This window comes from Wallemia mellicola, assembly GCF_000263375.1.
Source record: "Wallemia mellicola CBS 633.66 unplaced genomic scaffold WALSEscaffold_16, whole genome shotgun sequence".
Taxonomy (NCBI): domain Eukaryota; kingdom Fungi; phylum Basidiomycota; class Wallemiomycetes; order Wallemiales; family Wallemiaceae; genus Wallemia; species Wallemia mellicola.
The window spans coordinates 133,109-150,715 of NW_006531973.1; the positions used below are offsets into that span (position 1 = coordinate 133,109).

The following is a 17,607-nucleotide window of genomic DNA, read 5'->3' on the forward strand; positions in this document are numbered from 1 at the left end:
GACAACACAAAGAAATTATTTTTAATTATATTTTTTAATGACGCCGACATGTGCAGCAAAAATAAAGTTCATAGTCAGCCTAACTTTGGCCGGACGTTTGGCATGTAAATTCATTCAAATAGCTCATAAGTTTGCCGGAATGGCAAGGGCATTACACAAATTCGAAGAATAAATAAGCAAAAAATGTACAACTATATGTAATGCATTACTCGTTGGATACGATCAGCGAATAAGCAGCGTCCCTTACGTTTCAGGGGGTCGTGCAAGGGTTGGATAGCGGCAAGGAAGGCCGTCTGTGGGAAGAGACAAAGTGAAACGAAATGCTTCCTAAACTTTCCATTTGTGTGAATAAATTGAAATGCCGTGGTTGAATTTGGAACCGAGACTTTTATGACGAAAGCGGTCGTGTGTTTGTCTCAATAGCGCGGAAAGAGCCGTTTGAAGTATTAACAGCGTCCTTCTTAGACTACCACGAGTAGCAACATTCCTTCTGTCAGTCTGCCGACGAGATTGTCAACTGAAGGACGTAATCTATTTTGCCCGTGGCCAACAATTGAAATCGCACCCATTCCAAAAATCAGAATAAACATCCTTTTAGATTTACTTCTAAAATCACAATTGCCGTTACAACAAACTTTTGATATTTCACAATAAGGCTTTTAAGATCACAACAATGAGCTGCAGTTACGATATAAGACCCAAACCTGAGATTTCGCTGATAGCTTTACACTTGAGTAAGGCAGGAATAAAAGGCAATTCACTACCTGCTGTATTTGAAGACTCAGACGATGATCAGTACTCGCAGCAATCAAACAGTCCTGTCAAGCGTACACAAACAATCTTGTCGACCTCTATGACCAGCATATCTGACAAATCAGATAAAACAGATGAATATGAGGAAATTGAAGAAAATCAATCAGACGAGATAGCAGATGAGCCACATCTGTCTTTCATCATATCAAAACCAGTGCCATCAACAAGCAGATCAACAATTTCATACTCTGCACCACAGAAAACAAGCAAGAAAGCACCTGCAGAGCTTACACTTAGCTCTTCCCTCCCATGTGTTACTCAAACAACCGAACAGCCGCAGCGGAAAAATAGTAAACCACCAAGTGTATGGTGTCGCAAACTTAATAACGATGAGATGGACCAGCAATTTACGAAGTCTGAGCCAAACATGTTCTACAATTTACTCAGAACTTTCTCAGTACCATCAATACCAGCTTTGTCAACATCCGCCACAACTGCGACAACGACACCAACACCTGTAACAACACAGCAAAAGCGCAAGGTTAGTATTTATAATTTCAAAATACACACTTGTTAACAGTTTCCCTAGTCATCATTTGGCTCTTTACCTAATCGCCCATCATCGATATCCTCATCAAACTCTGCATTTAGTCCGATAAAACTTCTCTCAGAAAAGTTTTCTAAACCTAATTTAAGTTCATCATGCAGCTTGAGCCCTTCCACGAAGGCTGACCAATCTGTTTTGGTTGACACCACAAATGCTACTGCTAAGATGATAAAATATGATGCACAAGTCGAGAGAAGGAAGATGTCAGAGGACAAGACAGTATGGAGACGTCTTGGCGAGTATTTCGTAGAAGTTGAATACAACAGTGCAGAAAGATTAAACTATGAAATACTTCAAGAGGAAAGATACCCAGATTCTCTTAGCGAGAGATTGAGAAAAGTTAAGGCGCGCTGGTCGTTGTCTATCTCTGGCGCACGTTCAGAAGCTCGTCAACAAGCTTTAGAATTACTCAAAGAAGCTAGAAAACTCTACAAGCAAACAAATCCTGTAGAGTTTACTAACAACCTTAGTATGCAAAACCAAAAGAATGGAAACACTGCTCAAAACAATGGTAAGACACCACGTTGTGACCATTGCTTCAAAATGCACTGGGGTGGTCCCTACGAATGCGAACTTAATCAACAAATTCGTGCTAATAGAGCTTATGAACGTGAAAAGAGACGTAGAAAAGCTTGGGTTGAACTTCACTTAACTGCACTACGTTTGAATGTCGGTCCATGGGATAAGATTGATTGTCCACATCCACTTTCACACATCAAGAACTTTGAATATGGCGCTGATTTGTGTAATTCCAGCGTCATGTCTACAAAGACTTGGCTTGAAATCCAAGGTGATACGGACAGGGAGAGGAAAGAGTCACTTTCAGAATCGAGAGAATTTGACTTTTGTCTTGACTATCTGGCACAATTTCACTCAAGCGTCGAAAAGAAATACGTTAGTGTTTCTAACAAAAGACCACGTGCTTCAATCTAAAGAAGATCACACTTCTTTTATACTCATGCTCATTTCACTCTTTCAGTTACAATTACCAATTGGTTTATTTATTAAAATTACGTTACGACTTTACGAAACTTTAATTCAACTCTTATACTTTTAGCTATGTGTTTTAGTCAACATGTTATCATTATTACGTGTAAATTTGTTATATTTATTATTATACCAATGAAAATTTAGTTTGTACTTCTCTTACAATTTCATTTATTATAAATTACTTGAACTTTTATTCTGGTGCTGCAAATGAATATATACGGATATCGCGGTCGTCGCCAGCTGTTACTATCTTATCACCTGAGAGTTGCACTGCTGTTACAGCACCTGCGTGACCAACTAAAGTTGCTAAACATTTTCCTGTATCTGTATCCCATACTTTAACGGCTCGATCGTGGGATGTTGAAACTATTCGTAGTCTATCTGCATCAATCGACCAAATTCCTACGTAATTCTTAGTCTATCGCGCATATCTTATGCTACAACTTACCTTCAATATGTCCAAAGAGCGTACGTGCACAGGTACCATTATTGACATCCCACAATTTAACAGTATTGTCAAGAGCACCAGATACCAACATAGGTACAGTTTCTGATGTAGATTCACTCAATATTTTGTCAACTTTGTTCACTGACGGTGATTGTATTGATGCATCATCGTTCATATTACTGGCATTTCTGAATAATTGTAATGAGCCACTTTCATTGGTATCTAAAACTCGTTGGAATTTTGGTTTAGATCCATCTTCCTCTTGGTTTTGCGCGACTTGGAGTGTTTTTGAATCGACGAGTATCATCTTTATGTCTTGCACTTGTCCAACATGACTGTCAAAATTACGCAAACACTCTTTCGTACCGAGACTCCACATTTTAATGCATCCATCATCTGAAGCACTGAAAAGAATCTTCTGAGATTCTCTCAATTGTTCAATTTCAGGTGTTGATGGTCCTGTGCATGAGCTTGTGGAAGTTTGTCCATCCCATATTTGAACTGAGTTAACCCAATCTCTATGTCCTCGCAAAGTAAAGCACTCCGCTGTCTTGAATTTCCAAACTTTAACTGTCGCATCTGCTGATCCTGAAGCTAATACCGTTTTGTCAAAGTCGAGACAAACAACACCCTCCCTGTGTCCTTCAAGCGTGCGAATACATTCACCTGTTCTCCAATTCCATATCTTAAGTGTTCTATCCATACTACCAGTGATGAGTTTCGCTTCGTCAAACTTAAGCGTACGTATACCCCTAGTATGACCTCTTAAAACACCTAATTCCTCCCCAGTGTCTAGATTCCATACTCTGGCAGTTCGATCGTACGAACCAGTTATGAGTGTAGGTACAGGATGTGCGTTCTCGTCGAATTGCAAACACATGACACCTTCTGTATGTCCAGATAATGTTTGTACTGTATGGGTACCCCTTCTCCAATTACGTTCAATAAGCAACCTTTCGGTGTAGACAGCTTTCCAGGGCCTGGTGAGAGGTTTAGAAGAGCTGACAGACATGGTAGAGGCTTTCTGACGTAGTGAATTAGTTGGTGAAACTGGTCGTGACGGTTGAGGGGAATTGACTGGTGAGGTCCTTGCAGATCTTTGTCTCTTGATCGGCCTATCCTCGTCAATCTCCATTGGTTGGGAATTATTCGAATTGGCGCTTGGATTATCATGCATAGCTAGATGTGCGGTGTGACTGGCCAAAAGAGCTCTTTTTGCGCTGCCTACTTTTGTGTTTGGTTCTTTCTGCTGCTTGCGTCTCTTCTCAAGGAGAGGTAAACCCCAACCACATTTCTCACATTTGCGCTCTATGTGTTGCTCACACATGTTTCGCCATAATAGATCGTCATCTGCGAGATTCTTCCAGCTACGACTGACTTGTGCGGCTCTTGCTAGCGAAATTGCATCCAAATAGCCCATTATTTTTAGATTTATTTCACGTGGCAATAGAACAAACGGGTCTATTCTTATCAGATTCCCTAGTTCTTCATAGAGGTAGCTGAGTTGCGAGAAGCAGCAAGTCTGGAGGATACCCTTCAATATGAGGACCCTAAGTGGACCGCTTGCAGCCGAGAATGAGGACCAAATCGAGGTAACAGCTGATCGCTGGTTTAGTGGCAATTGGTCGAGTGCCTATCCGGATGTAAGCGACGGAGGGGAAAGCTAAAAGCACAAACCTCTTGTAATTCAGCTGAGGTACCCTCATCTGCCATATTCTTGTGTCTAATACAAAGATTTCTGTTTTCCTGTTCGCCGACAACTTTGGAATCATCTTCTGATCTCAATCTACCTTTCCCTTTATCCTGAGTGTAGCTAGACTGCGTATATTCACTATAATCATCATCACAGGCCTTCCTAGAGGCAGAATGTGAACGTTTCATTTCATCCCTATCTTTTATCGTCATCGTATCTGATGAGATTCGAAACTGGTATTGCAACATTGATAACGAACGTATTAAAAATTAATTAAAATTAAATAAATACAAAGGCAGTGCCAATTAATGCTAATACGGCCATAGAGACAGTTGCTTTCGTGGTGCTTGAGTCATCGTCTGCAGTATCATCGCTGCTTGAACCGTCACCGCTGTCTGAACCATCTGAACCATCGCTTGCACCAGCGGTAGAGCTTGGTGTAGCTGATACAGAAGATGAGTTTACAGTTGAGGTTGGCTTAGCATCGACGGTGCTTTCTCCGACTTCGACAATGAAGTATGTCGCAGCAGCGATTTGGCTGTTAGTTGAGTCGATGTAGTCAGCAATGTTCATCTTGCCGAGTGGTGTGTTCTCGCTATCCAAACCTTCTGGTGCTTGGAAGTCCTCTGGTTGCTTGAGCAAGAGGAATTGGTATCTGTGAGGACCAGATCCTTCAGCTGGGCCAGGACCTGCATAGCTGGTGATAATTATACCGGATTCTTCATCCTTGAGCGCAATACCGCGGTCAGAGTTAGGGTCCCCACCGCCGGTAGTGATGTCGTTCTCGAGGAAGTGACGTGTTTGACCTATTGAGGAGTTATTTTTGGATACACTAAGGCTAAAATAGAACTACGTACCTTCAGATTGATCAGCGCCGTTGTAATCAGCATCGATAAGTGCGATAGTGTAGAGACCCGCAGTATCGATACCCTCCTTAGGGACGTATCTGAACTCAGGCTTCTCTTGAACGGCTGGGGAAAACCTTAGTAAAGGACACGTAAATAACGCGTAAACTACTTACCATCTTGTTCCAAGCGTTGTCCTTGTGTGATTGGCTCGTCTTGACCGTTGAATTTGACATAGAAAAGACCCTCGAGGTTGTCAAAGTCTTCTGATTGGAATTCATCGCCAATTAAACCAGCAGCTTCAAAATCAGCCTGTAGAGCACTTAGTTCCGCTGGTTTTTATACCACCTGAGACTCACCTTTACGATAGCCAAACTGCCATCGTTGACGGCAGCGAGGGACACGCCTGAAATAGCGGCTAATAAGAGCGTTTTAAGTAACATTTTTTGATAGTTGTTGATCTGGTCTAACCTGCATTCTTCACTACCACGGTGAAGCTTTAAAGATGTCTGAATTCAAAGAACTAGTCACGTTCTTAAGGAATGAGAACCCAACTATAAGACAAATTGCAATACAGAATTTGGCTGGTTTCTCTACCACCCAAAAGCAACTCTTCGATAACCAATCAATCCAGGAAGTCAAACTTTCCTGTAGGGACAAACCGGTAGGAATGTTTATATATATGATATCACCTAACAACATACAGGCTATTGCGCATGATGCTTTCTCTATCTTAGTCAACATTTCTGACTCTGTTCTGACATCGAATGCTATCGTAACGAACGACTTTATGGTTTTCTTGACGAGTTATATAGCCAACCCAACTGCATTGCTTGCTGATTTAGCTTGTATGCTTCTATCTAACCTCAGCAAGCTCCCTAATGTAATCCACACTATCTGTTCTCAACAAATCCCAGTCAGTTTGAACAACGGAGAACCTTCATTTATAGCATCAAAATCTGAGTCTTCAACTGTGCAGATTGAAGGCCAGCAAACTTCTTTTAGGGCGGTCCCTTGCCTTGTTGAAGCTTTTGTTCAGGGTGCGAACAAGCCAGAGACAGCTGTAGAGAGTGCGGAAGCCCAAGCTAAGCGTAAATCCAACTGTCACTTCTTGGGATCTGTATTTGCTAATATCACAACCACTCAACCTGGCAGAGAGTACTTTACGTCACCTTCACCATCATTTGAAGCATTGGCAAACCAAACTTCAGATAAGGAGTATCCATTGGCTAAGCTCACTGCATTCACTGAACACCCAAATAACATTAGAAGACATGGCGTTGCTTCTACAATCAAGTAGGCATAGTCTATTTTTGTTCGCCTTATACTGACGCCAAGTAAGGAACTCCACGTTTGTGAAGGATGCTCACAGGGCACTTCTAGCAGAAGACAAGGAGATTATAGGGGGATGCTCTGGTGTGAATATGTTGCCATATGTACTCTTGCCATTGTGTGGACCTGAAGAGTTTGACATTGATGTGAGATATTTTCATCTTCTCTGATGCCACTAACGATGCAAAGGAACAAGAGGCACTACCAGAAGTCTGCCAACTACTTCCAGAAACGAAAAAGCGTGAAATCGACCCAAGTGTTCGCAAAACTCACATTGAGACACTTCTCTTGCTCTGCACAACACTCCATGGTAGAGAGTACCTCAGAAGTAGGAACACTTACGTCGTTATCAAAGCTGCACACGCTGAGGAAAAGGATCAACAGGTTCGTTTCTTATTAAACTATTTGGTTCCTGACTGATCAATTTATGCAGGTTATCGATGAAATGATCAAGGTGCGGACACGATGATTTTTGTTAGCCCTATTAACATGCGACAGCTCGTCAACTTGATCATGAGACAGGAAGGAGAAGAGTAAGTTGTTGTGCCTTGCGTCATCTTCACTGACACAGCGCAGAACAAAGATACAAGAGCTCTCAGCGAAGGAAAGCGAGATGGTAGACGAGGATATGATGATAGAGGAGGTATAATTGTAAACTATTTTTTATAATATGACTATATATAAATATAGATTTCTAGATTTTGATCTCTGACGTTGATCACCGATGTCGACACCGCCCAATTCAGCTGTAAATCTACTGAACGATACACCGAAAGCTAAGAAGAAAAATCCTATACGGGTGATACGTTCTTTGGTGTCTCGTCAGAACTCTGTCAAGCCAGAGAGTTTCAAACCACTCCCAGATGAGATCCCGTTCGCATCTCTCCGCGTACAGGTCATCAACGCTAAAGATCTCGCTAGTAAGGATAGAAATGGCCTGAGTGATCCTTTTGTTGATATAAATTACGGCCTGCTCCGCCTATCTACTCCCTGCGTCAAGAAGACACTTAACCCCGTGTGGGACGCAAACGACGCCACTTTCGATATCAGCTTGTTTAGATCAACAGTGGCAAATATAGCACAGCTTGAGTTCGTCGCTTGGGACAAAGACACCATCGGGAAGGATTATCTCGGCGAGTGTTCTCTCTATCTCGATGACTGGTTTCCGAAACTCAAGGAGGGTGAGCCGTTCAGAGCTGTCCAATGGTCAGATCACCTTAATAATGTGCGTTTTGCTTTGTGCTGTGTTCTTCCCTAACTTTGTGACATAGGTCCGCACACTACAGGTTAAGTCAGCAAGGAAGAACAACAACGCGACAGGTGTACTTAATGTGCGATTAGGCTTGATTCAACATCCAGCCTCTAGCCCCGTTAATCTTGAGAGCGTATTTGAGGATGTGCTTTCAAATGCCCGTAAAGTTGCTACTGGCATTATGGCAGCACCACCAGTGAGTGTCTCTATAGCTGCTGCGAATACACTAACAACCAACTTAGATTGAATCAATCGGTACGAGCCTCATTAGTTCTCACTCGCTATCACAACAAAGTACAAGAGATTCAACTCGTACGATCGTTGCATCAAATACTCAGGATAGTTTGGCGTCCACATTAAGCAGGGGTACAACAGCTGGTAATAATGATATTGGTGATGAATCCGATACCTTCAACGATTCAGATGTCGATATCACTATCTCAGACATAGAGGGTGACGAAGTTGACAATGAAGATGAGTCAAATGTTCCCACACCCACAGTTGGGAATAATGATAGTGAGACATTCATAAAAGGAAGTATGAGGAGGAGTGAATCACAACCTATGCATAAAATTTCTTCTAATTTATCACCAATGGATATACCAGCAAGACCAGGTCATGAAGTTCATCATCACAAACGACCATCAAAACTCAAACGCATTATCACACCACTCGCTTCAAGACAAAATAGCAGAGACAGTATACCTTTAGCAACTACACCACAAGGTGATATATCTGAACCAAACCTTTCATCACATTCGAATAGATCTTTAAAGCCACGTAAAAGGAGAATTAGAAAATCGTCACGTACAGCGAAAACCGGTGGGTTTAACCTCAACAGTGAGGACAATAGCAACGTACTTGGTGTCGTTTTGCTTGAAGTTCGTCATGGCACTGATCTTCCACGTATGAAGAACATGACTAGAACTGGATGGGATATGGATCCCTTCGTTGTTATCAGTTTTGGAAAGAAGATCTTCAGGACGAGAGTTATCAGGCATTCATTAAATCCAACCTGGGATGAGAAGTTGTATTTCCATGTTCGCCAAGGGGAGAGTAAATACACAGTTGATTTCTGTAAGTTTTCTCTTAATGATCACTTCTTTTTGCTTACCAAAACCTTAGCTGTTCTTGATTGGGATAAGCTCAGCGCTAATGATCACGTTGGTGATGTCTCACTCCCACTTCAAGAACTAGTCTCGAAAGCTCCAAAATCAGATCCAGAAACTGGATTGTTTAATTTGGATGAGTACGACACACATACGATGGATGACTACAAACTAGATCTCAAAATCCATGAGAATTGGGAAGAGAAACATAGTCCAAACATTTTGATAAGAGCTAAATACCTACCTTATGCTGCACTTCGACAAAGATTTTGGAGATCCTATCTCGACCAATATGATGCCGATGATACGGGTTCGATATCACGAGTAGAACTCACAATGATGCTTGATTCACTCGGTTCAACACTTACTTCCGTTACCATTGATTCATTCTTCACAAGATGGGACAAAAATCCTAGAACTGATGAATTGACATATGATCAAATCATACAAGTACTTGAAAATGAGACCAATAAGCCAATAAATGAAAGGCGCTCACTTGATGATGACGCTGATGCAGATGAGACTGACGCGTCAGTATCGCCTGGACCATCAACACCTTCCGCACTTACGGCATATAACAATAACATCGAACCATTAGATTACACTGGACCACTGGCTCGTCCACCAAATGCGCAACCTGGTATAATTGAAGAACATTCAAAAGCATCGAAACCTAAAAATGGAGGTACTGGAAATGAAATTGATATAGCTAATATAAGCAACACAAGTAATGATGAGAGTTCCAAATTGAAAGTCTCGACTGATTTCTTGGACAATTCAAGACTGTCTCCACCAGCTGCTGGTTTCTTGTCTTCTTCATCTAGCGTCTTCGGCTATGATGTGAGTGACTATGATGACTCCACCGAGCTTGAGAAAGGCACCGTTAGCGACTTTACCAAGATGAAGATCAGGATAGATGAAAGTCACAGAGAAAAAGTGATAAATATTAAAGTCTGCCCACTTTGTCATAAAGGTAGACTTAACAGCAAAGCTGAAGTTGATATTGTTACTCACTTGGCCATCTGTGCATCCACAGATTGGGGTAGACTGAACAGAGTCGCTGTATCAAATTATGTTACTGCCTCACAGGCACAAAGAAAATGGATTAGCAAGATTGCATCTAAAATTTCAACAGGCTCTTACAAGCTAGGAGCGAATTCAGCTAATATTCTTGTACAAGATAGATTATCTGGTAGGTTGCAAGAGGAGAAAATGCAAATGTACGTCAGAATTGGAATAAGAATGCTTTACAAAGGAGCAAGATCAAAAATGGAAGGTAGCAGAGCTAGAAGACTGCTCAAATCAATGTCAATTAAGCAAGGTAGCAAGTATGATGACCCTGAATCTGTTAGAGAGATACCCAACTTTATCCAATTCCATAATTTGAACATGGACGAAGTTCTCGAGCCAATTAGTGCCTTTAATACATTCAATCAATTCTTCTATAGGAAATTAAAACCTGACGCTAGACCAGTTGAAGAAGCCGACAATCCAGGTAGATTAGTTAGTGCTGCTGATTGTAGAATGGTCGTTTTTGATAACTTTGAATCTGCAACGAAGATTTGGATCAAAGGAAGAGGTTTTACTGTATCTAGATTGCTCGGGGAAAAGGTTTCCAAAGAGAGTTGGTGTGCACCTTTACTTGATAAAGAGCAATTACCAAGTCTTTCGGTATTTAGACTTGCTCCCCAAGATTATCACCGTTTTCATTCGCCTGTTGATGGTATTGTTGGACCAATAACGACAATTGAGGGCGAATACTACACTGTCAATCCACAAGCTGTGAGATCACCAATTTCAATCTTCTCAGAAAACGTAAGTTGGCCGATATCTAAACTATCTGAGATTTAATTAACCGATAGGTTCGTGTTATTGTCCCTATCCACACCGAAAGCTACGGGACAGTAATTGCAGTTTGTATCGGAGCAATGATGGTGGGGTCGACGATACTTACGAAAAAAGAGGGTGATAGCGTTCAAAGGGGTGAAGAGTTCGGTTACTTTGCATTTGGTGGCTCGACGATAGTCTGTCTCTTCCCGCCAAACACGGTTTCTTGGGATAATGACATTAAAGAGAACAGTAGAGCTGCGCTAGAGACACTAGTACGTGTTGGTATGGGAATTGGAAAACTTAGTTCGTAGCATATGTTGTATATAACGCATAAATGAAGCATATAAAAGACTATAAATTTGAGTGAATTAAAAGAGTATAGAACTGTCGGAATAACTTTTAAATATAAAATAAATGATAATAAAAGTGAATAATACTATAATACATAATTATCTCTATCTATATTTATTTATTCCTTGTCGTTTTACCATCATACGTCAGTGAGGGAAGCACCCATGGCATTGAATTACCAACAGTTGGGCGACCGGCCGCAAGACCTGCAGCAACTACAGCAAGCCCAAGCGAGACGCTCGCCCAGAATGGCTGCTGCATTGCTTCAGCAGAGGAGAAGCGCCGCAATGGGACAGCCTACGGGAACGCCGACGATGGGAATGAACAACTTTGATGCTGGGGCGGGATTTGAATGGAATCCGCAACTGCAGTTCGGTGGGTCTTGCTCGTGGAGCTTTGTTTGTAGCTGAATTCAGTTTTAGACCCAGGGAGAGAACAACAAATACAGCAGCAAAGATTGGCACACTATCAACTCCAGCAGCATTTCTTACAGCAGCAGCAAATGCAGCAGCTTCAGAAGCAGCAGATGGCACTTCAACAGCAGCAGGCAGCAGCGGCAGTCGCACAACAGCAACAACAACAGCAGCAGCAAATGCAGTTTAACAACATGCAGCGTCCGTCGCCCATTATGGGTCACTACCCAGCTAGACCGTCTACGAGTGATGGTTTAGGGCAATTCAATGACCCGATGAATGGCATGGGCACGGTGAATAATATGAGCATGAATAACATTAACGCGTCAGAGGCGTTAAATTTACAATTAAATGGTAGTCAACACGCGTCTCCGGCACATCCCCCACGCGCTATTCCAACCCCTCAACCGATTTCTACACCTCAGCCAATGCCTACACCCCCACAGGGGGTTAGCACACCACATCCACGCCCCTCTTCGCAGCCGCATCCTCATATGCACCCTTACGCGGCTCAGCTTCAATCTGCACAAATGGCTCAGGTAGCTCAGCAGCAACATTCTCAAGCCCAGCAACAGCGAATACGACCACCAATGGGAAACATGCCTGGTATGTCAAACCCAGAAAGTATGGCACATTTAGCGTAGGTTTTGTTTGTCCTAAAAGTGACACTGATACTGATTTGTAAATAGAAGAGTACCTAGTCATACAGCGGCTGCTGCAGCAGCAGCTGCAGCTGCACCTCGTGCACACGCAGGCACATTACGATTATTACAATACATAGAACATTTCAGGCGACACATTAATGTTTCCCACGGAGGGAACAATCAGCAAAAATCACTTGGAGAACAACTGAGCGCTACACAATGGCATAGCTTTGTACAAGAATTCTTTATGCCTTCAGCTATGCTTAGGTTAAATTTCAGGAAGCTCGATGGCGGTAATTTTGATCCTAATCAACAAGATATGAGGCAAATACGACATTTCGATTTACCATTTACAACATTACCTAGATATCACGCGGCATGGTCGCAAAGTGAAGTTGCGGGTATAACTATGTCCACACCTGGCGCTCATGAGAGCGTTTATCACACATCAGGCCCAACAGCGCAAGGTTTGAGGGGACCAAACGGAGAAATGCTACCATCTTCAATGACAACGATAGCTACACATCTCGTGCAAGCACCTAGAGCTATGATTTTATATACATTCTCAAATGGCACTGCTATAAGAATGGTCGGACATTTAAGGGCTGCCCTGACAGCATCTTTACCACCGCAAAACACAGGTGGACAACAGGCGCTCAAATTTGAAACATTAGAATTTGATGTTGAAAGCTGTGTCGAATCAATTGATAGGTCGGCAATACAGTACAGAAATGGTGAAGATATACCAAAGTTACCAGAATGCGTCGTGAACGAGTATGGGCTACCTGTGAGCGTAATGAAATGCTTGGAAATCGTTGAGTCAGTCGTACAAATGCAAGACGTTATGAATTATAGCCTCCGCAATAACTGTGGACCTGTTGAAGCTTTGAAAGAAATAAACAAAATAAAAGATACCAGTCTAAAGAAAAGAAAGCTAGAACAAGGTTTTGATAGTCCAATTTAATTTTGTAGTATCCTTTATCTAAATTAATGTTGTACACTCTATATGCTCCTGAATTAAGACCATCATGGCCACAGAGCTGAATCAAGAGATAGACTACGTACCACCACCGTATTATAATGAGCAGAACTATCAGAACAGTATGTTTTATTATACTCTCCAGCCTCATCCCTCATAGCCACTTTTAGCATACGAATACGACCCGAACGATCTGAATATGAGCCATTTAAGTGTTAATGATAATCTACAACGCACACAGTCACCCGGACTAAACACTTACGCAAATCAAGACGCAGCTTCCATGTACTCACAGAGCTCAGATCCACGTTTATCTGCAGGACCGTTCCCACCGTCATTCAATCCAATGTACGTTGCACGTCCACCCGAGCAAGAGCTAGCAGACGATGGCAGATCAATAAGGAGTTTTGATACTGCATCTCTAGCCCCAAATCAATTTCCTAATCCAACGGTGATGCCAAACTTTTACCCCGGTCATCCACAAATGATGGGATACGGGGGATATCCACCATTTTATTCAACGCCTGATAATGTCTATACCAGCCATCCTCAAATGTACTCTATACCACCTGGATATAACATGCCACCACCACCACCACCACCACTCCAAGCTGCCCAGAATAGGTCAAAAACTTCTTTACATAGTTTGAGAACTCCAACTTTGCCAACTAGACAACCACCTAAAGCTCAAGTTAAGAATGAAATGCCTTATAATAGAGCTTTCGTCGATGATTATAGGACTAGAGTAAAGGGAGATCCAGATCCAGAAGCTCAATTCGCATATGCTAGGTATTTAATTACAGCAGCTAAAAAGATTTTTACAGATGAATCACCAACTAATCCAAAATCAGCTCATAAGTATAGAGATGCACTTTTAACTGAATCAATTAAAGTTATTAAAAAGTTAGCAATGCAAGCTAAACCTGGTTATTGTGAAGCTCAATTCTTTCTCGCTAATTGCTTGGGTAGTGGTGCATTAGGTTTACAAACTGATCAACAAAAGGCTTATGATCTTTATTTAACTGCAGCTAAAAGAAATCATGGTCCATCAACTTATAGAGCAGCAGTTTGTAATGAATTAGGAGTTGGTACAAAGAAAGATATTGCAAGAAGTTGTGAATTATACAGAAAGGCTGCAACTTTGGGTGAAACGGCTGCAATGTACAAAATTGGTGTGATATTATTGAATGGACTTTTAGGTGTCAATAGAAATGCAAAAGACGCTATCATCTGGTTTAATAGAGCTGCTCAACAAGCTGATGAAGATAATCCACATGCATTGCATGAATTAGCATTATTATATGAGCATCCTGTTGCAGGCGCTCTCACACAAGATGACAAAGTAGCCTATGAATTGTTTAGTCAAGCTGCACATTATGGTTATGCGCCTTCACAATTTAAACTAGGTACAGCCTATGAATATGGTAACTTAACTTGTCCAGTTGATCCAAGAAGATCAATCGCCTGGTATACAAGGGCAGCAGAGAAAGGTCACGCAGAGGCTGAATTAGCGTTATCTGGATGGTATTTGACTGGATCTGAAGGTGTTTTAAAACAATCAGATTCCGAGGCTTTCCTTTGGGCAAGAAGAGCAGCAAATCAAGGCCAAGCTAATGCTGAATACGCAGTTGGTTATTATAGTGAAGTTGGTATTGGTGTGAAGCAAGATTTAGAATTAGCCAAAAAGTGGTATACAAGGGCAGCACAAAAAGGTAATCAAAGAGCTTCACAGAGGTTAATAGAGTTAAAGAGGCTTGGAAATCAACGTAAGAATGGTGGTAGACCAACTCGACAGCAAGCTAGAGATGAAGGATGCATAATATCGTAGACAAACAATAAGATTTAATCATTTAATCGTTCACATTCACTTACTCAATCGCAATACAAGTACATCATTAATTTACAATATCAAGACCAACATCATTAATATTATTAATTAGTCATTCGTTATTTTTACTTTTGGATATATCATAGAACGTTTGTACAACTGAAATCAATAATAATCTTACAAATTAAACTTTTTCGGCAGCCCATACACCAAATTTACATGCAGAACCTATCACTGCGCTTAGTAAAGCGTGTGCTGGTGCTTGTTGAGCGCCGTGATCGACAGCTGTATCAAGGTGCTCTAATTCATCGTCTCTAAATTGTTCACATGTTTCTCTCAATTTTACTAAATCTGGGTGGAGATGTTCAAACTTTTTTAATTGTGTTATTTGACTGGTACGCGTGTGAGTGTTGATATCATTAGATAAAGAAACTCACTCATCATAATGTTCACCGATTACAGTTTCAACAGCTTCTGTGCATGCCATAGCGGATTGTTTACCCAGTGCTGTTGTAGATGCACCCATAAACCAACCTGCTGCTATCCAAACGGGTGATAAAACCGTCGGCCGGACTCTAAAGTCGTCAATGAGTTTATTGAAAGTACTCAGATGATGCTTCTCTTGATCCCACATATGTTGTACTAATTCAATTTCATCCGATCGACCTGGACCTGCTTTCTTTGTAGCGTACATTTGTCCAGCGTAGATACAATTGGCGCCAAGTTCACCAGCGTGATCAACTCTAATAAGTTTATCTATAATATCCTTTTGTTCAGTTGTTATATTGATATTTTTGAATTTGTTAAGATTTCTTAAGCTGCTTCTTAACATATCTCACTGATGGTTCGTAAGAGAGAATCGATTAAACAGAAAGTAAAGGAAGTTTTCAATGCGTCACCGCCATCTGAGAATGTAGAGGAAGCCGTTGATGATTCCTTAGAGGATGATCTTTTCGCACAGTTGGATGCAAAAGATGACGCTGAGCAGGAATCACAACCACAGGAATCACAGCCAGCTTCAAAATCCCATTCCAATAGATCAGAAACTGAAATTGAACAAAAAAAGACACGGAAAGCTAAAAGAGAGGTGAGATTTGGTGTAGATATCCTGTAATATCTTTATTAAGCTCATATTTAGGAAAAGAGATTACAAGAGGAGGAATCTATCAGACAGGCTGCATTTAAGGAGGCTAATTTACCTGAAAATGAGAAACTTGCTAAGGAAGCAACGGAAGAGGAGAAGATTATCATAGACATATGCGCGAAACATAAGAGAAAGATGTTTGAGATATCACCAGATGGCCATTGTTTATATGCAGCCATTGCTGATCAAATTAATTGCGACAATCTGCTTGGATACTCCCATGAGAAGCAGGTACGTCTAATTTTTGTCATGATTCAACCCCTTTTTACGCAAATACAGTCTAACTATAGTGATATGAGGAAGATAGCGGCTAATTATCTTAGACAGCATGTCGACGACTTCATGCCTTTCTTGTCAACTGCAAATTTGTCCCCTGCGGATGGTGCAGATGCTAACGGTAACGAAGCTGAAGGATTACCAATGGATACAAAACAGTATGAACAGTATTGTGAAATTATCGAAAAGACAGGTGAATGGGGTGGTCATATTGAAGTAAGATTTACTGTTTTATTTTTGCTTCCGTGCTAATCATATGAAGTTACTTGCTATTTCTAGAGCAATAAATAAACCAATTCATGTCGTACAACGATCATATCCTAACGTCATACTCATTGGAGGCAATGAGGGTGAATTTGAAAACAATCCTGAATCTGTAGACGGTATTTGGTTGACGTTCCATACTAGAATGTATGGATTAGGAGAAGTGAGTGTTATTCGCCATTATGAGCGCGTTTGTTTATCTTCTTACAGCATTACAACTCATTAAGGAGAAAAGAAGATACAACAGATTAATGTTATACAATTGAAATTGCTGGTTAATTTATTATTAACCATCCTATCTATCGTTACTTGTAGACAGACCTATTTTGTTCAGACGTCTCGTTTTATTGATTAGCAGATACTTCCATATGTATGTTGATATATATATATCTCGGACTATTATCATATAGCGCCTGCCAATCTTACAATCTATGTCGTTCACATAAATTGTTTCGTTTCCCTTGATCTGCGACTTCCATCATAGATTGCGTATGAAGCGATTTATACCACACGATCAGTTCAATAACCAGAGAAAGTATGGTGTAGTCTTACTTAATACAAGCTAGTAAATACTGACAGCTATCTCTATAGACAGCCTCGCTATAACTCTCAAGATCAGCAGCAGCGAAAGTAGGTAGAATATCTACAAATGCGAATAAAATCTTAAATTTTATAGTACTTTCAGGGGTAGAGATTTCAATACAAACAGCCATCCTCAACAAAGACAGAGAAATCGTTCAACTTCCTCTGATCGGTCATCCTTAGTTGCCGCTAGAGGACCAAGGCGGTCCATCAGTCCAGACAGAAGGCACGATAACCGTCCACAGTACCAGCGGTATGATAGTCCAC

General features: G+C 41.2%; 9 protein-coding genes across 9 annotated transcripts; 6 read left to right on the forward strand and 3 right to left on the reverse strand.

Moving 5' to 3' along the window:
- Nucleotides 1-621: 621 nt before the first annotated feature.
- Nucleotides 622-4,476, forward strand: WALSEDRAFT_58090 (hypothetical protein). The gene is made up of 2 exons (XM_006959328.1): nt 622-1,294; nt 1,343-4,476. Exons 1-2 carry the CDS (start codon nt 674-676, stop codon nt 2,291-2,293), a joined length of 1,572 nt encoding a protein of 523 aa, XP_006959390.1. The 5' UTR covers nt 622-673; the 3' UTR covers nt 2,294-4,476.
- On the reverse strand, nt 622-4,738 carry WALSEDRAFT_60882 (WD40 repeat-like protein). Its single transcript, XM_006959327.1, has 4 exons — nt 4,476-4,738; nt 2,799-4,431; nt 1,343-2,752; nt 622-1,294 (listed from the first exon to the last, which is right to left on the reverse strand). The coding sequence occupies exons 1-3, from the start codon at nt 4,701-4,703 to the stop codon at nt 2,541-2,543; spliced, it is 2,073 nt and encodes a 690-aa protein (XP_006959389.1). The 5' UTR covers nt 4,704-4,738; the 3' UTR covers nt 622-1,294; nt 1,343-2,540.
- A 10-nt stretch (nt 4,739-4,748) lies between these two features.
- WALSEDRAFT_60883 (PEBP-like protein) lies at nt 4,749-6,808 on the reverse strand. The gene is made up of 5 exons (XM_006959329.1): nt 6,035-6,808; nt 5,696-5,992; nt 5,513-5,648; nt 5,349-5,462; nt 4,749-5,297 (listed from the first exon to the last, which is right to left on the reverse strand). The coding sequence occupies exons 2-5, from the start codon at nt 5,777-5,779 to the stop codon at nt 4,771-4,773; spliced, it is 861 nt and encodes a 286-aa protein (XP_006959391.1). The 5' UTR covers nt 5,780-5,992; nt 6,035-6,808; the 3' UTR covers nt 4,749-4,770.
- On the forward strand, nt 5,842-7,317 carry WALSEDRAFT_65274 (DUF383-domain-containing protein; the record flags this gene model as incomplete). Its single annotated transcript, XM_006959330.1, has 7 exons — nt 5,842-6,000; nt 6,043-6,632; nt 6,679-6,814; nt 6,858-7,052; nt 7,102-7,122; nt 7,167-7,201; nt 7,245-7,317. The coding sequence occupies 7 exons, from the start codon at nt 5,842-5,844 to the stop codon at nt 7,315-7,317; spliced, it is 1,209 nt and encodes a 402-aa protein (XP_006959392.1).
- WALSEDRAFT_39722 (hypothetical protein) lies at nt 7,311-11,207 on the forward strand. The gene is made up of 5 exons (XM_006959331.1): nt 7,311-7,893; nt 7,940-8,116; nt 8,163-8,997; nt 9,046-10,844; nt 10,892-11,207. Exons 1-5 carry the CDS (start codon nt 7,393-7,395, stop codon nt 11,168-11,170), a joined length of 3,591 nt encoding a protein of 1,196 aa, XP_006959393.1. The 5' UTR covers nt 7,311-7,392; the 3' UTR covers nt 11,171-11,207.
- Nucleotides 11,208-11,355: 148 nt separating this feature from the next.
- On the forward strand, nt 11,356-15,902 carry WALSEDRAFT_60885 (hypothetical protein). The gene is made up of 5 exons (XM_006959332.1): nt 11,356-11,585; nt 11,633-12,263; nt 12,313-13,368; nt 13,417-15,466; nt 15,512-15,902. The coding sequence occupies exons 1-3, from the start codon at nt 11,375-11,377 to the stop codon at nt 13,229-13,231; spliced, it is 1,761 nt and encodes a 586-aa protein (XP_006959394.1). The 5' UTR covers nt 11,356-11,374; the 3' UTR covers nt 13,232-13,368; nt 13,417-15,466; nt 15,512-15,902.
- On the forward strand, nt 13,308-15,899 carry Skt5p (HCP-like protein). The gene is made up of 3 exons (XM_006959333.1): nt 13,308-13,368; nt 13,417-15,466; nt 15,512-15,899. Exon 2 carries the CDS (start codon nt 13,950-13,952, stop codon nt 15,072-15,074), a length of 1,125 nt encoding a protein of 374 aa, XP_006959395.1. The 5' UTR covers nt 13,308-13,368; nt 13,417-13,949; the 3' UTR covers nt 15,075-15,466; nt 15,512-15,899.
- Nucleotides 15,265-15,858, reverse strand: WALSEDRAFT_12608 (ubiquinone biosynthesis protein COQ7; the record flags this gene model as incomplete). Its single annotated transcript, XM_006959248.1, has 2 exons — nt 15,265-15,466; nt 15,512-15,858. Coding segments are annotated over 2 exons (549 nt in total), but the record flags the coding sequence as incomplete, so codon positions are not given.
- On the forward strand, nt 15,903-17,162 carry WALSEDRAFT_39729 (cysteine proteinase). The gene is made up of 5 exons (XM_006959334.1): nt 15,903-16,161; nt 16,213-16,449; nt 16,498-16,710; nt 16,757-16,921; nt 16,969-17,162. Exons 1-5 carry the CDS (start codon nt 15,916-15,918, stop codon nt 17,008-17,010), a joined length of 903 nt encoding a protein of 300 aa, XP_006959396.1. The 5' UTR covers nt 15,903-15,915; the 3' UTR covers nt 17,011-17,162.
- Nucleotides 17,163-17,607: the final 445 nt, after the last annotated feature.

What these genes read in the sequence shown, in the direction of transcription:
- WALSEDRAFT_58090 (XM_006959328.1), top strand. Translation starts at nt 674, where the DNA reads ATGAGCTGCAGTTACGATATAAGACCCAAACCTGAGATTTCGCTGATA. An exon ending in CAACACAGCAAAAGCGCAAG is followed by an intron (nt 1,295 to 1,342) that starts GTTAGTATTTAT and finishes CAGTTTCCCTAG; the next exon opens with TCATCATTTGGCTCTTTACC.
- WALSEDRAFT_60882 (XM_006959327.1), bottom strand. Translation starts at nt 4,703, where the DNA reads ATGACGATAAAAGATAGGGATGAAATGAAACGTTCACATTCTGCCTCT. An exon ending in CCTCAGCTGAATTACAAGAG is followed by an intron (nt 4,432 to 4,475) that starts GTTTGTGCTTTT and finishes ACATCCGGATAG; the next exon opens with GCACTCGACCAATTGCCACT. An exon ending in GCTCTTTGGACATATTGAAG is followed by an intron (nt 2,753 to 2,798) that starts GTAAGTTGTAGC and finishes AGAATTACGTAG; the next exon opens with GAATTTGGTCGATTGATGCA.
- WALSEDRAFT_60883 (XM_006959329.1), bottom strand. Translation starts at nt 5,779, where the DNA reads ATGTTACTTAAAACGCTCTTATTAGCCGCTATTTCAGGCGTGTCCCTC. An exon ending in ACAACGCTTGGAACAAGATG is followed by an intron (nt 5,463 to 5,512) that starts GTAAGTAGTTTA and finishes GGTTTTCCCCAG; the next exon opens with CCGTTCAAGAGAAGCCTGAG. An exon ending in CGGCGCTGATCAATCTGAAG is followed by an intron (nt 5,298 to 5,348) that starts GTACGTAGTTCT and finishes ACTCCTCAATAG; the next exon opens with GTCAAACACGTCACTTCCTC.
- WALSEDRAFT_39722 (XM_006959331.1), top strand. Translation starts at nt 7,393, where the DNA reads ATGTCGACACCGCCCAATTCAGCTGTAAATCTACTGAACGATACACCG. An exon ending in GCATTATGGCAGCACCACCA is followed by an intron (nt 8,117 to 8,162) that starts GTGAGTGTCTCT and finishes CAACCAACTTAG; the next exon opens with ATTGAATCAATCGGTACGAG. An exon ending in TAAATACACAGTTGATTTCT is followed by an intron (nt 8,998 to 9,045) that starts GTAAGTTTTCTC and finishes CCAAAACCTTAG; the next exon opens with CTGTTCTTGATTGGGATAAG.
- WALSEDRAFT_60885 (XM_006959332.1), top strand. Translation starts at nt 11,375, where the DNA reads ATGGCATTGAATTACCAACAGTTGGGCGACCGGCCGCAAGACCTGCAG. An exon ending in GAATCCGCAACTGCAGTTCG is followed by an intron (nt 11,586 to 11,632) that starts GTGGGTCTTGCT and finishes ATTCAGTTTTAG; the next exon opens with ACCCAGGGAGAGAACAACAA. An exon ending in GAAAGTATGGCACATTTAGC is followed by an intron (nt 12,264 to 12,312) that starts GTAGGTTTTGTT and finishes ATTTGTAAATAG; the next exon opens with AAGAGTACCTAGTCATACAG.
- Skt5p (XM_006959333.1), top strand. Translation starts at nt 13,950, where the DNA reads ATGCCTTATAATAGAGCTTTCGTCGATGATTATAGGACTAGAGTAAAG.
- WALSEDRAFT_39729 (XM_006959334.1), top strand. Translation starts at nt 15,916, where the DNA reads ATGGTTCGTAAGAGAGAATCGATTAAACAGAAAGTAAAGGAAGTTTTC. An exon ending in GATACTCCCATGAGAAGCAG is followed by an intron (nt 16,450 to 16,497) that starts GTACGTCTAATT and finishes ACGCAAATACAG; the next exon opens with TCTAACTATAGTGATATGAG. An exon ending in GAATGTATGGATTAGGAGAA is followed by an intron (nt 16,922 to 16,968) that starts GTGAGTGTTATT and finishes ATCTTCTTACAG; the next exon opens with CATTACAACTCATTAAGGAG.